The sequence below is a fragment of the Schistocerca americana genome, chromosome 3, assembly GCF_021461395.2.
Source record: "Schistocerca americana isolate TAMUIC-IGC-003095 chromosome 3, iqSchAmer2.1, whole genome shotgun sequence".
Classification (NCBI taxonomy): Eukaryota; Metazoa; Arthropoda; class Insecta; order Orthoptera; family Acrididae; genus Schistocerca; species Schistocerca americana.
The window spans coordinates 884,676,583-884,694,439 of NC_060121.1; the positions used below are offsets into that span (position 1 = coordinate 884,676,583).

General features: G+C 39.9%; 1 protein-coding gene across 1 annotated transcript in view; it reads left to right on the forward strand.

Moving 5' to 3' along the window:
• The window catches only part of LOC124605364 (huntingtin), a 511,164-nt gene that overhangs the window by 311,428 nt on the left and 181,879 nt on the right, over positions 1–17,857 (forward strand). The window contains exons 34-35 of the mRNA XM_047136992.1: positions 9,277–9,427; positions 13,395–13,562. Coding sequence (XP_046992948.1) covers positions 9,277–9,427; positions 13,395–13,562 — 319 coding nt within the window. The remainder of the gene's footprint in view (positions 1–9,276; positions 9,428–13,394; positions 13,563–17,857) is intronic.

A 17,857-nucleotide genomic window follows, 5' to 3' on the forward strand; every position in this document is an offset into this window, starting at 1 on the left:
CATTGCATTTCGAAATTTGAATCCAACAATTACGTTTGTTATTGTCACTGTTGCATTTCGAAATCTTTTCTGTCGTCTTATTTTCCTCTTTCTGTTTTTGCCAGTAGTTTCACTTTGTATTCACCTTCTCCTTTTCACCGTAATCTGCTATACTATTTTATCCCGCCTATATATATACTCAATAATACGTAACCCACTTCCAAACCATAACCAAAAATTTTTTTGCCGCTTTCAGCACTACCGCCGCTATAATATCCACCGTTTCTAGTTCACAAACAGCTCCTTTCACCTTTTAAACAACCATTTTGGCCAGTTCTAATAACTTTCGCTTTATTTCCATTTCCGTTTTTCCCACATCACTTAAATTTTTAGCCGCTTCCCACAGGTTTTAACGTCATTATTTCTTCGTCAGACAATTGTTAGCCTCATTTTCATAATCTGCCACCACAATACCACTCCTTTTAATATACTACACGCAGTTTTTTCGAAATTTTCCCGAATTTCTCCGTCCTTTAACGTGCTTTGGCGGCAACACAACCACCTAACCTTTATGCACATCGTTGTCTACCAACCCAAGTCCAACATAGCCCAGCTGTAACCAACACCTTTTCGCCTTTTTTCATTCCAGATCTCCAGTTACTTTCCGGTTCACCTTTATCTCTCCCCATATATTTTTATTTTCATTTTCATTTCACCTCATGTTACACTTTCCACCTTCTAATACCATGTCACCCTCACAACACCCCCACAACGACCCCATTAAGTTTTATTTACATTCCCTCCGCAAACATGCCACCCTAAGGTAAGTCTTTCCGCTCCCGGGATTGGAATGACTCCTTACCCTCTCCCTTAAAACCCACTTCCTTTCGTCTTCCCCTCTCCTTCCCTCTTTCCTGATGAGGCAACAGTTTGTTGCGAAAGCTTGAATTTTGTGTGTATGTTTGTGTTTGTTTGTGTGTCTATCGACCTGCCAGCGCTTTCGTTCGGTGAGTCACCTCATCTTTGATTTTATATATAATATTATAAATGGACAGATAAAAAAAATCTACTTACCAAGTGGTGGCAGAATAACACACCAACAAAAAGATTTAACTTTTACAAGCTTTCGGAGCCAGTGGTGGAAGAGATGAGTGGTAGGAAGAGGGGTGAAGGGAAAGGATTGGAAAGGTTTTGGGAAAAAGGTACAGCTTAGAAAGCTCACCCAGAATCCCAGGTCAGGGGAGACTTACCAGGTAGGATGAGAAGGAAAGACTGAATCAGCTCCTCATGGGTGCTACACATGAGTTGCACATGAGAGACTATTTACAGTGCACTTGAAATCCAAGACTGTAACATACTCTCGCCTGCAGTATAACAGAATACATGGGTGCAAATGCTTCCCTCTTCAGTGTTTTTGATCTGTTGTTGTGGTCTTCAGTCCTGAGACTGGTTTGATGCAGCTCTCCATGCTACTCTATCCTGTGCAAGCTTCTTCATCTCCCAGTACCTACCGCAACATACATCACTCTGAATCTGCGTAGTGTATTCGCCTCTTGGTCTCCCTCGGCGATTTTTACCCTCCACGCTGCCCTCCAATACTAAATTGGTGATCCGTTGATGCCTCAGAACATGTCCTACCAACCGATCCCTTCTTCTAGTCAAGTTGTGCCACAAACTTCTCTTCTCCCCAATCCTATTCAATACTTCCTCATTATTTATGTTATCTACCCATCTAATCTTCAGCATCCTTCTGTAGCACCACATTTCGAAAGCTTCTATTGTCTTCTTGTCTAAACTATTTATCGTCCACGTTTCACTTCGATACATGGCTACACTCCATACAAATACTTTCAGAAACGACTTCCTGACCCTTAAATCTATACTCAATGTTAACAAATTTCTCTTCTTCAGAAAGGCTTTCCTTGCCATTGCCAGTCTACATTTTATATCCTCTCTGCTTCGACCATCATCAGATATTTTGCTCCCCAAATAGCAAAACTCCTCTACTAATTTAAGTACCTCATTTCCTAATCTAATTCCCTCAGCATCACCCGACTTAATTTGACTACATTCCATTATCCTTGTTTTGCTTTTGTTGATGTTCATCTTATGTCCACCATTCAAGACACTATCCATTCTGTTCAACTGCTCTTCCAGGTCCTTTGCTGTCACTGACAGAATTACAATGTCAAGTTTTTATTTGTTCTCCATGGATTTTAATACCTACTCCGAATTTTTCTTTTGTTTACTTTTCTGCTTGCTCAGTATACAGATTGAATAACATTGGGGAGAGGCTACAACCCTGTCTCACTCCCTTCCCAACCACTGCTTCCCTTTCATGTCCCTCGACTCTTATAACTGCCATCTGCTTTCTGTACAAATTGTAAATAGCGTTTCGCTCCCTGTATTTTACCCCTGCCACCTTCAGAATTTGAAAGAGATTATTCCAGTCAACATTGCAAAAGCTTTCTCTAAGTCTACAAATGCTAGAAACGTAGGTTTGCCTTTCCTTAATCTTTCTTCTAAGATAAGTCGTAAGGTCAGTTTTGCCTCATGTGTTCCGCTATTTCTGCGGAATCCAAACTGATCTTCTCCGAGGTCGGCTTCTACTAGTTTTTCCATTCGTCTGTAAAGAATTTGTGTTAGTACTTTGCAGTTGTGACTTATTAAACTGATAGTTCAGTAATTTTCACATCTGTCAACACCTGCTTTCTTCAGGATTTTCACATCTGTCAACACCTGCTTTCTTCAGGATTGGAATTATTATATTCTTCTTGAAGTCTGAGGGTATTTTACCTGTCTCATTCATCTTGCTCACCAGATGGTAGAGTTTTGTCAGGACTGGCTCTCCCAAGGCTGTCAGTAGTTCTAATGGAATGTTGTCTCCCGGGGCCTTGTTTCGACACAGGTCTTTCAGTGCTCTGTCAAACTCTTCATGCAGTATCATATCTCCCATTTCATCTTCATCTACATCCTCTTCCATTTCCATAATATTGTCCTCAAGTACATCGCCCTTGTATAGACTGTCTATACACTCCTTCCACATTTCTGCTTTCCCTTCTTTGCTTAGAACTGGGTTTCCATCTGAGCTTTTGATATTCATACAAGTGGTTCTCTTTTCTCCAAAGGTCTCTTTAATTTTCTTGTAGGCAGTATCTATCTTACCCCTAGTGAGATAAGCCTCTACATCCTTACGTTTGTCCCCTAGCCATCCCTGCTTAGCCATTTTGCACTTCCTGTCGATCTTATTTTTGAGACTTTTTTATTCCTTTTTGCCTGCTTCATTTACTGCATTTTTATATTTTCTCCTTTCATCAATTAAATTCAATTTCTTCTGTTACCCAATGATTTCTACTAGCCCTTTTTCTTTTTACCTACTTGATCCTCTGCTGCCTTCACTATTTCATCTCTCAGAGCTACCCATTCTTCTTCTACTGTATTTCTTTCCCCTGTTTTTGTCAATCGTTCCCTAATGCTCTCCCTGAATCTCTCTACAACCTCTGGTTCTTTCAGTTTATCCAGGTCCCATCTCCTCAGTTTCCCACCTTTTTGCAGTTTCTTCAGTTTCAATCTACAGTTCATAACCAATAGATTGTGGTCAGAGTCCACATCTGCCCCTGGAAATGTCTTACAATTTAAAACCTGCTTCCTAAAGCTCTATCTTACTGTTATATAATCTATCTGATACCTTTTAGTATCTCTAGGCTTCTCCCATGTATACAACCTTCTTTTATGATTCTTGAACCAAGTGTTAGCTATGCAAATGCTTCCCTCTTCAGTTTTTTTTTTATCTATCTTGGTATATAAATGTACAATAGGCTTGGTTTGGCTGAAATGAAAGTATAATATTGAGTTGCAAGATCCAAGGCTGAAGTTCATCCCATCCAGTCAAGTATCTTGAATAAAGTTTTCTCCATTATGGATACTGGGGTTACCAAGCCCAGGACTTATAAAAACTAGTCTTTCTTCTAAAAAGCTGTTTTTGGTGGGCACTGTCTGTCATATTTTATCAATGATATCATGCTGATCCTCACAGAATGTATCATGTGCTGTATTCCACCTGTAGTGGCAACTTCTGACACTGATTGTATCAACAGTAGCAAATGTAGCGGGAAGAGATAGAAGGCACCATATTAAGACTACTCCGAGTGTTCCAAGTGATTTATTGTTTCCAACTACAGTGCCACGTTACCCTCGGTCTGCGTCACCAGGTCTCGCAATGCTGAGGACACCACTTTAGCAACCCATTAAGAACTCTGCTAATGTGTCGGCCTTGTATGGCTGTGTTGATATGACGATGTCAGGGCTACGCCGGAAGCCTACTCAGCAGCCCTTGTCCTGCGCTACCTCAGTGCCGTCCAATGACAACTGCAAGGTGGCCCGCGCCGTGTGTCACCGCCGCCATGACTTGGGTCGCGGCGACAACAAGTGCCCGCGATCCAGCAGCAATCTGCGGCCCTCGCCCTGGATGTCTTTGGTGCGTGTTGGGAGCCAAGATGACTTCCTGCAGTAGTGAGCCGTGGAGTGGCCCGCTTCTGGCTGGCTACGGACCCCGCGTCATCCTCAGAGGGTCGAACCAGCGATCCGATGTGGACTGTAATGCTGGTGCCCCATCTGCTGCTGTGTGTAGCCGGTGGTGTGCCACGCCCCACTGTCCAGGAGAGCTGCCACACTTGAATGACCTGCGTTGGCCTCAGAGGGTCGAACCAGCCTCCCTCCGTGGACTGTAATGCTGGCGCCCCATCTGCTGGTGCGTGTAGCCGGAGGTGTGACATTCTCCAACGTCCAGGAGAGCTGTCACACTTGAATGCTTTGTTAGTGAACCGGCACCTATTTATATGCAGCTGTGCCCCTCTGTTTTGCTAAATACTCCGCTTCACGTCACGTACTCGTAACACTTAGGTTGGCCTGTGGGCCCCTTCTGCCAGTGACCTGCACCATGCAAACTGCTGCATGTACTTTTTCCGGTGGTTCTACACCCCTGTGGCCTTTATTGTACTTCACAAATGCTGGTGAGTGTAATTCACTGTAAACAGGCCCGCACCTGGCTGTAACCTGCGCGCTCAGAAATATTGCACCAAAACCGCCTTTTCCTATCCCAAACGGTAGTGCCGCTACACACCAAACACATGTAGAGTTCTCATGGTCTCTTATCCTTCTGGTTTCCTTATTCCAACCAATTTCTGAGAGTCCATTGCCCATTTAGACGTATGCAACTGTATATGACTCGTGAGTGAGGTCAGTTCTTACTAAAAGTTTACCACTCCCTTTTTGTTCACAGTGTCTGCTGCAAAGTCGTTCATGTGAGTGCTAGAGCCTAATAATGGAGATGCAGTGGGAAACTGCAAGTGGTGCATGACTAGCAGTTTCCACAATATTGCTAAAGGGAACCATGAAGTAGTTCTTCTTCACATGCTGATTGCTTCATTTGAACCATCATGATAATTTCTGTACCGGAAAAATATTGTCAGATGTCTGTTTTCTGTCTGGAAAACAAACTGTATAGAGGCATGGATGATATCTGTTCTTTTTGTGCAAAGATTTGTCAAATTGCCATGCCACTTGGTGCTTCCATGTCTCTTTCTCATCTCTATTTGGTGAGGCAAGTAAAAAGTGTTGGCTGAATTTTGGAGCAGAGCCAATCCGACAAGCACATTTTGGATGTAATTCTACATCTGTGTATCATATGTGTCATAAAAGATGTCATTCTTCTACATACACCTTATCCTCAATAGAATAGGAAGCATGAAATTCCTCGAGAAGTAGAGCTAAGACTCTAGCATTAGCCTCTGCATCCTCCACCAGTGCCTGCAAAGCGTGAATGCACTTATTATATTCAATAAATATCAAGTTAAGACATTCTGGCAATCAGGTGTTATAAGTGCGACATCTTCCAGGTAATCAAAATGCACTTAGATAATTCTGTTTCTATCCCTATAGAAGGCATAAGAAATTTCCTTGTTTTGTTTGTAAGCAGCTGCAGTTGTAGCAGTACCTTCTTGGGTTCCGTCTCCAGATACCCTCAATGAAATACATGTTTGTGGACTACTGGCAATTTTGAATTTGCACAATAGAGCATTCAAACTGTTCCTAGAAATGAAATGAGCTCAGTGCTTCATGTCACTAGAAAATGGCTCTAGCTTGATTGGTGGCAGTCAGACACTGTAACTGCATCACTTTGTAGAAAATGCAGAAGGTATCATGTCAGCCATGGCATCTGAAAGTCTTCCCTCAATATTGTATTTTGTCTTCAGGGATGCCCGCTTCACAGAGTGTGTATAGTCTTCACATGCTGAACTGTTGCCTTCATATTCCATATCATTGAGGAAGTCTTGGATAGCATCGTCCAAGGTTCAAGTAGCCGTAGTTTCGTGCAATCGACTGCTAATGTATTCTATTTCCTGTTTGGGTCTGAAATTGTCAAACAAATTTATTTTCTTAATGAAGCTTGTAGAATTAGAACATTGCATTCCTCGTGTATGTTTCAGCTTAGAGAGATGCTTGGTTGTTTCTATGTCTTTGCTCCTGTTCAGCTGTAATTGTACATTAACACTGTAATTGTCACTAACAGGTGGCAACACTTGACAGGTCATCATGTTAAACTTCTGTGCTAAAGGTGAGCTATGCACTTGTTACGTTATTTAGCAATTATTCCTTTACCCTCTATACAAATATTATTCCTATAGTTATTTGTGTGAAAAGCTGATATGTTACAAATATAAATGATTGAGTGTGTGTGCTGTATGTTATGCAGGAAGAAATTCTGCCTTTTAGTCATACTGAATCAATGTATAAGTCCTGTTAAATTATTGTTGTTGTCTCAGAGATTCCAAGAGGTCCCATCACTATTGGTTTTCCCTGGGTTTTGGCACTGGAAAATGGTTGGGAACAATTACAAAGTGATTTAGCATCAGTGAACATAGACTTTATTTCACAGAACATACCAAGCATGGAAGTTATATAACGCTGTTAGTTTCCAATGCAGAGTTACAGATAAAAATCAGAGATGCAATTTAGCTATCCCCAACATAGTCATTGCCTTTCATGGTCATTGTAGAAGAGTCGCTGGCAGTGGGAAGGTGGGAAGGATGTTCAGAAGTCATGAAATCCGTGTAGTTTCTAACATTTACAGTAGACTTGCTTTTATGTTAATGACAGATTTACAGCATGGATGGAAATAAAATCTATGAAACCTGAATGTATTAAGTAGTTTGACATGGGATGTGTTCATATCCTTCATATGTCTGCCCATCACATTTGTTATCTAACTGTCAAGTACAGGACCTTAACAAATGTGAGGAAATATGTTGCTGTCATAGTTTTTATCTGGTTTTTTATTTATTTGTTTACTCCATGACTTGCACACCATTCATACGTGCTTGGTGTTCGGATTAGTGGCTGTATTAATGCCTGTGTGCATACCTGCATTTGAGATTTCTACCTGAAGATGAGAAGCAACTCAAAATTGCAATCACAGTGAACAAAAAATTAAATAATTTTTACAGCTTAAAGGAGAAAACACAATGTTTATCAAATGTATTATTTTATTAATAAACCAGCAGTACAATTATTTTAACTGTAACATATATAAGGTCGTTTAGCTCAGAGAATGCTGTTGCAGTCTATTCAAGAAACATCGGCATGATACAAAACATCTGTTGGTGATGTATTCCTATCATAACTTCACCTGTAAACTACACAATCTGGATTGATGAACAAAGATTTCCTTTTTACTGTAGCACTAAGTTATACAAAGGACTAGAATGTTAAATTTACCACAGGTCTATGTTATTTGAGCTTTTTGTGAAAGAATATTGCATCAGAACATCTATTTAAATACCGTGTAGTCATAGTGGAACTAGAAACTTGAACTTTGGTGATTACAAAAGTGTTCAAGGTACTAATAGTCAATGTTCATGAATTAGAAGAGTCTTAATAAAATTCTCTAACAATGATGAAGTGAATTTCTGTCTGGACATTTTAACATTCATTTTATATCACAAAATAACACTGAAGGTGGAAGTCCCAACAAGACTAGTCCTTAATATTGTTATTGTTGTTGTTGTTGATGAATAGTACTTTCATGCAGAAATGACAACATACAACATTATTGAAAAAATACGTACCCAATTTCATTACTTTTTATTTCATAAAATATAAATTGATTATGAGAAATCTGTATACAGATGGAAATGTGATACTTTAAAGTTTACAAACAAAGGTTACAAATGTTCAGTATGTCTCTCTCCTGCTGCATGGCAAACATCAAAGTGGGTATCATCCCCCATGTTAAGAATCATGTCTTATTTTATTGAGTTCATGGCATCTGTGATATTGTCTTGCAGGAGGTTGAGCATAGTTTTTAGTAGAGATGGGATGCAAACTACCTGTTTTACAAAGCTTCACGAGAAAGTCATGTGGGAGATCAGGAGATATCGATGACCATCACTTGAGTGATTTCTTCTTTTCCCTGTGATTCCAGCTTCATTGAGGAAGGGATTGTTTCAGTGATGCTTAGGCGTTAAAGTACCAGTGAGCTGGATGTCCATTCTGTTGAAAAATGAAGTCTTGTGGATCTTCAGTAAGTTGAGGAAAAAGCCGTTGTTCCAACATGCCCATGTATGTTATTCTACTAACAGTACTCTCTCTCCAAAAAATAAAATAAAAAATAAAGAAAGAAAGACTGATAAACTTTGTTTTGCAGTAAGGCACAACACAGATTTTGATTTAATGAGTCCCTCTCATGTTGCGGTGTTACACAGGGTTTGCGAGAAACATTTAATCCTCACCCTTTCTCACAATGTCACCACAAAATTCAGTATGCTTTTTTGTGCCATTTTTAATGAGAGCTTGCACAGGTTGAGCAAACTGCATTTCAAAATTCAACATACAATTGGTTGAGGTATTCAGAGACACCCAGTTTGTCAAAAATTTCTTTAATCAATGGCTTATGCTTTTCTTAGTTGGTGGTTCAGTGCCAAATCAGAGACAAAAACCCTCTATACTGCAAATGACGATTCAATTCTTTTGAACTTGAGAACATGGAGAACCTTATGCTGCACAGTAAGCCATCGTAACTCACAACTGCCATCCTTTTTATGTGAGCACTGCAGTGGTGGTGTACGCAACCATTGGCTCTTTGGTGGTTGTAATCGAAACTTTAGTTTCTGTTCTTTCCACTTGTGTGTAGGTCATTGGTATGCAATTTTTGTTTCATGAAATGAAAATTAAATGATCCATCTGTTTGAATAACCCTTTATACGAAGCAGAGCACTTGAGATGCTGTGTTGATTTCAGATGCTCTCAGGGCTGTTTGTCTGGACGTGACTCAGCCCGCCTTCTTAGCAAGCTCCAGTATGAGGACGTACTGCTGGTGCTGAGCTGCAAAGAAGTCAGTCCAAAAATTTTGCAGCACTGCATACGGTTGGGTACACAGCTGACTCTCCAGGTAATTATAAGGTCCTTTTTGCAATAAATTACAAATTTATCAGTGCTGAAAAATGGCATTATGCTGTTGTGGAGTCACCACAATGCTCTTTATATTCAAATTGCCTGAATAATGCAGCATAGATTGCAATTTTATTTTTTGAATGAATGGTTTCAGTCAGTATAGGTTGTCTTCAGATCTAAAAGTTGGTCATAGATGGCCAGTACAGGTTGAAACTGGTCATCAGAAGTAAATACAACTGTAATCTAAACTTCATTATTCAGAAAACGTATCACACTATGTACCATAATTTGTATTTATCTAAGTAAATAGGTTGGACATTAGGATTATATATGGGGGGGGGGGGGGGGGGGGGGCTGAAGAGTACAACAGCGCTTTATGGGGCATGGTTCTATTGGAAGGGGTGCCAACCTCTGACCTGTGACTTGACTTAACTAGCCAGTTACCGGGGGCCAGCATTTTAATGTGGACTCTGAACTACAGTTGCTAATGATCGCCAGAGGTGAAAGAAATGAAAGTGACAGAAAAAAATCCTAGGATCAGATGGGGACTGAACTCCAGGCATTTGAATTTACAATTTGACTCTTTTTCCTTTCAACCACAGAACCTTGCTGGGATGGAGTAATGTATGGAATTATTTGGGAAAATTAAGTAATGAAGGCTTTTCTGACTATGCAAAACTTCAGCTCATCATGATAGTTCTGTAAGTAATGTGAATTTGCTGCTGCTGATATACTTCAAGCAGACTACAATAAATATAATTGTGTGTGTGGGGAGGGAGCAGGCAATGGGAGGGGGGGGGCGGCATCACACATGCGCAGGCATACTGGAATTAAAAAAAGAGTGATAGCCCATAAGCTGGCAAAAGAGTCTGTGCTGTCATGTTTGTGTCTTTGCACTGTTCTTCAATCAGCTACAAATAAGTAGTTACCTTTCCTGATTATGATGATGATGATGATGATGCTTGGTTTGTGGGGCGCTCAACTGTGCGGTCATCACCACCCGTACAAACTCCCAATTTCTTTTACACAGTCCAATTTTTTTACAAAGTACAGTCTAACCACTATCATGAATGATGATGATGATGATAAAATGATGAGGACAGCACAAACACCCAGTCCCCAGGCTGATAAAATCCCCAACCTGGCCGGGAATTGAACATGGAAACCCGTGATCTAGAGGCAGCAATGCTAGCCACTAGACCACGAGCTGTGGACTTTTCCTGATTATTGTTTCCATTACAGTAATAATATGAATATTACAAATCAACAAAAATAAAATGCAAAGTTGAGACCTAACTGCTGAAAATTCAGCTAAAATATTTTAAATTTACACTGCCTACAAAACAATGCAAGCAAGCAAAAGGGGAGGAGGAAGCAAAATGAAATCTCTGTTGAGACGGTATGTGATGTTATTCTGGTGATTATAAAATTGAGTCAAATTGATAAATAATTTCACATTATGAGCCCACTGATCAGTATGATGTTGCACCCCCTCTGGCCAGGATGCTTGCACTGATTTGGTTGGGAAGGGTGTCATTAAGCCATTGTATCACCTCTTGAGTCAAGCTGCTTTTGCAACTGGTGCCTGGTACCACACATACTGACACTGGGACAAAGTAGACATCTGAGATGCTCCCACATGTGTTCTGTTGGGGACAGATCTTGGAATCTTGCTGGCTACCGGAGTACCTCAGCATCACATAGACATTGCCACCTGTTGCCGAGAATTGCCCTATTGAAAGATGGCACCACAGTACTGTCACATGAGAGGAAACACATGGGGATGCAGGATGTCTGTGATGTATTGTTGTGCCCTCAGAGTTGTGTCAATCACTAGGAGACATGACCTAAAGTCATACCTGATGGTCCCTCAAACCATAACACCAGGAATAACATGACTGTGCCTCTCCAAAACATTGAAAGACTGGTGCCTCTCCCCATGTTGCTACCATACTCACCAATGGTGGTCATGGGTAGTGCAGAATCACAGTTCATCACTGAACACAATGCCATTGTCACATCTGAGTGTCCTACAAACCTTGATATTGCATGATTCGACCAGCCAACCAAATGGAGCTCCACAGTGAGGTCACTTTCAAACTATTTTAGGTGCTGATAGTGCTGCTTCAGATGAGTATGTGGCATCTACATGCTCTTCACAATGATCACTCAAAATCTGTCTTGTTTCTGCCCCTTGTATACTCTACCGGGCCTGGTAACAAAACTAAACATAAACAACGTTAACATGCTCTGGTGGTCATTCTACCTTGTGCAGAGAATTCTAGCTATAATCATTTACATACCTACCAGTTATGTGTCCAAAGTTGTGCTGACTTCTGAGCTGGTCTTTGGATGTGTTGCGTTTTTTTGTCATGCAATGTATATGCATTTTAAAGCAGTATAATGTTTTGCTAATAGATTCTGAAATATGTAATTTTTCCTACTTGATATTATGCTTTATAAGGTAATGTAATGAATAATCAATGGAAAACTGCAGTAAATTATATTTATTAGCGTATGAAACTATAGCTTCAATCAAAATTTGATAGAAAAAGTTTCTATTTGCCAAATGGTAGTATATGCATATTCACATAGAATATATTGCATTCACAATGATACATTGTTTTAGTTTTTGAAAGAGGGAAAGGGGATGGAAGAAATGAGGCTGAATATGTAATATAATTGTAGGTAGTGCTCATGGAGAAAAGAGACATGAAAAACGCAAAATAAATGGAAAAATTGAGGAAGAGGTAAGGCAGTAATCAATGTCGAGAGTGATTCAGAAGTTGAGATATAGTAGTTGGCAGGAACCAAGCACATGCTGTGTTTTGTGAGTGAGCCCCTGCAAAATTCTAAGGTATCATTAGAATAGCAAATAGGGTGAAACAGGCACCATGGTCATATCTGTCGTGTTGCAGAGGAACACTAATTTAGGTCCCATATTTGCAGTGGTGCTTGTTTCATCACATGTACAGCCAGGAATACTATCTTTAAAACTGGTTCTTCTTATGGACTGCCACATGTCTCTGCTTTCCCTTCATGCACCTGGCCCCGTCATACCCTAATCATTACTTTTCATTTTCCCTTCTGTGCCTATTGCAACTTTCCACTTAATTTTTCCTAATTTGTCTTCTATTTAAAGCTATTCACATCTCTACTTTCCTTGGTTCATGTACTGTTTGCTTCTTCTTTCATTATTCTTTGTTGCCACCCATTTTTGTTTCACCTTGAATTTTATTCTCATCTAACCTTCCTCTTTATGTGACATGTCAGCTGTTGTCTGAATCATTGTTTATTTTTCTGGTTATCAGATCTCATTTCATTGTAAAGTTTCATGTTTCCTTTCCCATTGTTTTTTGATTGGCCTCAGCTCCTTGGTAACTTTTGTTATTTAATTCCTGTTTAGTATCATGCTCTCCAGTTATTTAATTCCTGTTTAGTATCATGCTCTCCAGTTGTTTCCTCTCTCTTTCAGGACATGTAGCAACATTTTGTTCTGAAAGGTAATACTAAATATGCATGCTAGTACCTATTCTAGTATTATAAATACGAAATGTTTTTCTAGCTGTATTTTTTTATATTGCCAATTTGTAATTTTTATTTTTGTGAAGTAAATGAAACTATTCACAGTTTCTGCTCCTTGTCAAATATGACCTTGGAGTTTCATTTGCTATGATGTTATTCAGGGGGTGGGAGTGTACCCTTGTGACATCTCTCATTATGGTATATTCTGTCTTGAGGCTCTGTTTGTACTACTTGTTTATGTGATGTTCATTAAATGAACCTCATCTAGGTTTGTTTAACATTTTTGTTAATTTTGCATTTTACTTGTGAAGATAAAAACAGGATGTTTAATATACGGATGACATCATGCAAACATTAGAAAGAATGTATACAATGTAGGAAATTGCACTGATTTCTGTCTCAGCAGTTGGCATGCATGTATGGGGTTTATTTTATTACAGGCTTACCAAGATGCTGGAGTTCCCCAGGCAAGTTACAGTGATCCAGCAACATGCATAGAACTTCAGGAGAAAATGCAGGAGTTGGAAAGCCCCTTGTATGCTGCCTCTCGAGCTGTGTTGTTGCAGCATGTTGCCCATATCAAGAGCCTTCTGCCTCGCCCGCACCAGGTAATCGTGTCTCCACAAAAGGAAAAACATATCATTTAGACGTAACAAAAACTTAGCGTAAAAAAGAATTATTCTCCTGTCATCAGTTCACTTCAGAATTTCTGTTTGTTTGATCACAGAGTCAAGTCTATGAGAGTCAATACTGAAGACTGAACCCACCCACATTCTTTTTAATAATATTATTACTCATGTATAAATAATGGAAGAGGTGAGATAGGGGAAACTTGAGATGAATCTGTAGCAGTGACGTGCTATATTTAGTGGAATAAGCAGACCATCAATTAGTACAGACATGTCAAGGATTGTTATGTTATTTGTGAAATTGTTTAGATATTCCCATATACAAAATGAAAGATGTTAAGTAGGCTGTAAACTGACACTTTCTGCATCATTACAAAATACGCCATGTAAATGGTGAGCAGAGTGTGTAACTGAAAAACTACCTAAGAAGTCAATTCATTCATAATTTGTAAAGTATATTTTATCAGGTTTTATGCATGCAGACATGTTATGGTTTATATCTACCTTTACTTTCAACTTAATTTATAAAATGAGATCTTCTTTCTCCCTTTTACCGATAGTACTCAGTTGTGTCCTACACGACCTGTGTTCTTGTATTAATTAAGACACCCCACATAACAACACAAATTGACTTTTTTCTTAACTTTGTGCCAGTGAGTCTCTTGGCTGTTGCATCTAATGTCTTACAATTCCTGTATGCAGGAATGTTGAAAACCTCAAGACTCAACAGCATTACCTGGTAATCGATTGTTACATACATTAAGACAGAACACAAATTTAGAAACATTTAAATAAGTAGATTATGTAGTTGTGAATTGATACTGACCAATTGTTCACTTGTGACAGTAACTGTATATGGGTCCTCACTTGGAAATTTTGAACTGTTTGTAAGGAATATGGTTTCCCTACTATGCTATCAGCCAGACAGCAGAAAGAAATTAATAGTCTGTGGTGATTTCAGTTTAAATTTTCTAAAGGATTCTAATAGGAAAAAGATTTGGAAATCTTATTTGGATCCAACAATTTTATCTCAATAATTAATTTTTCAACAGGATGTATAAAGACAGTAGGACCCTAATTGGTAGTGTTTCTCTTGACGAAGCCCGAAACAAGAAAATAACTATATACCCAGCAACAAATGCTCTCTCTGAGCTTGATGCACAGTTGATTAGTATAAATGAGATAGTGCCTTACAGTATAGATACTCACCAGTGGGAATCAGTTGGAATAATTAATGATTCGAGGACAAACAATTTTAAGAAGAGTTTACAAGAGATGGCCTGGGATGAAATTTATAATGAGCCAAACATTGACGTAAAATTTTTAATTTGTTCCTTAATAAATTAATATCATTATTCAAAAATAGCTTTCCACCTACACTACTCAGTAAGGACACTAAACAACTGTGTAAAAAACCATGGATCATCAGGGAGATTAAATTATCTTGTGAAATGAAAAGATATTTTTATCTGTTGGCAAGGAAAAGAAAGATCCTGCAGTAGTTGTGCAATACAAAAATTACTCAAAAAATCTACAAAGAAAAGTTTTTAAAAAATGGAGGAACAAGAATATTATGACAGAAATCAGTAATTCTGACAAGAGATGTAAGGCTGTATGTAATGTAGTAAAATGAGAAACAGGAAACATCACTATTAATTTGGATGGAGCAGCTATAAATGATTAGTCACAAGTAGCAGGTGTGTTTAATAACACTAGTCAATTAATTTGAACTATTTTTCTGCATATGGTTAGGAAATGAGTGGATCTCTGTAATTTTGGGGTGCAGAATTCATAGACAGCAGAATCAAAAACAGTACGGGTGAACAGTGACAGAATTGAAACAAACAAGAAGTACATATTCAGAACGCAATACCACTTAGTATGTATATAGTAATTGGCTAGATATAAAATCTAATCACCAAGCGGCAGCAGGAGAACACACATAAAAAAAGCGTTTACATATGCCTTCAGAACCAGTGGTTTGTTCTTCTGGCAGAAGGATTAAAGGGTAAGGAAGAGGGGTGAAGGAAAAGGATTGGAGAGGTTTAGGAAAAGGGGTAGAATTCAGCAGTAAAGTCACCCAGAAGCCCAGGTAAGGGGAGACTTACCGTGTGGGATGAGAAGGAAAGATTGATTGTTGGGTACTGCACTGGACAAGATCTTCATCAACCAGTTCTTTAATTACTTCTTCTGCTTCCTCTGTTGGTGTGTATGCTGTTATTACTTTTATACTCCTTAATTTCCATTTTATTCTTAGCTACTATGTGGGGTCCTACCCACTCATCTCTTACAGGGTGCCTAAAGGATGCTGCTTCCTCAGATAGCTATACAACAATTCCAGCAAATCACATTAATGGTTTTTGTTACAATAAAGTAGATTGACAATCCTTAACTTTGTATTAAAATAACATGTCTCAAGTGATGGGTGACATGCAAACAATTAGTGTCCATCGCTATATACAATGTCCATGTAAGCAATTGATATAAGGCACAAGTCTCAGTATAGGATTATTGCTCTTCTAGTGTGCGTCTTCTCTGTTAGTGACGGTCTACCACTCCTCTGCGGCCGAGGTTGGCAAGAGCGGCACTTGTATTCTCTTCCTAAGGAGGCCGCTCCTGTTTTGGTGCTGTCCTAGTCAGTGGACTATTGGCTGACGCTGTCTTACAGCCTTCTCTGCTCTTGCATTCTTCATCTTTGTGCCAGCGCTTTTTGTCACGCCAGAACATACTAAGTCTTTCATTAACAGTTCAAATTTTAAAAGACTTTTCCAAAGCTCTTTAGTCATTATAAATCCTCTTCCACATTGGCCTGTTCTTCTTTCTGGTCCAGCAGAGAACACTGATGATGCACACCTGCCTTACCTTGTACTTGCCATCTCACTTCTTGTAGTTCCGCAGTACTGTACTTAAACTTCAATATTATGAGAAGGAAAGTAGCTACTCACCACATAGTGGAGATGCTGAGTCACAGATAGGCATAACAAAAAGATTTTCACTATTAAAGCTTTCGGCCAATGGCCTTTGTCAACAATACACGCGCGCGCACACACACACACACACACACACACACACACACACACACACACACTCATGCAAATGCAGCTCACACACACGACTGCAATCTCGGCAACTGAAACCACACTACGAGCAGCAGCACTGGTGCATGATGAGAGTGGTGACTGGGTGGTGGAAAGGAGGAGGCTGGGGCAGGGAGGGCAAGGGATAGTATGGTGGGGATGGTGGACAGTGAAGTGCTGCAGGTTGGGCAGTGGGCAGGGGGGGGGAAGTAGTGGAAAAGGAGAGAAATAGAGAGTAAGAAATACATAAAAAAATAAATAAGTAAATAAAATGAAAATAATAATAATAAAAATAATAATAAAAATTAAAAAAGACTGGGTGTGGTGGTGGAATGATGGCTGTGAAGTGCTGGAATGGGAGCAGGGAAGGGGCTGGATGGGTGAGGACAGCAACTAATGAAGGTTGTGGCCAGCAAGGTTACGGGAAAGTAGGATATATTACAGGGAAAGTTCCTACCTGTGCAGTTCAGAAAAGCTGTTGTTGGTGAGAAGGATCCATATCAGCAACAGGGTGTTCTACTTGTTTCTTGGCCACAGTTTGTCGGTGGCCATTCATGTAGACAGACAGCTTGTTGGTTGTCATGCCTACATAGAATGCAGCACTGTGGTTGCAGCTTAGCTTGTAGACCACATGACCACTGGTTTCAAAGGTAGCCCTGCCTTTGATGTTATAGGTGATGTTAGTGACTGGACTGGAGTAGGTGGTGGTGGGAGGATGTATGGGACAGGTTTTGCATCTAGGCCTATTACAGGGATATGAGCCATGAGGTAAGGGATTGGGTATGAGCCATGAGGTGAGGGGTTGGGAGCAGGGGTTGTGTAAGGATGGATGAGTATAGGTTCAGTGGACTGCAGAATGCCACAGTGGGAGGGGTGGGAAGGATAGTGGGCAGGGCATTTCTCATTTCAGGGCATGACCAGATGTAATCGAAACCTGGTAGAGAGAGTAATTCAGTTGCTCCAGTCCTGGGTGGTACTGAGTGACCAGGGGGATGCTCCTCTGTGGCTGGTTGGTGGGGCTTTGGGTGGTGGTGGAAGACTGGAAACACAAGGCATGGGAGATTTGTTTTTGTACAAAGTTGGGAGGATAATTACAGTCAGTGAAGGATTCAGTGAAAGACTCTGTATATTTTGAGAGGGACTGCTCATCACTGCAGATGCTATGACCACAGGTGGCTAAGCTGTACGGAAGGGACT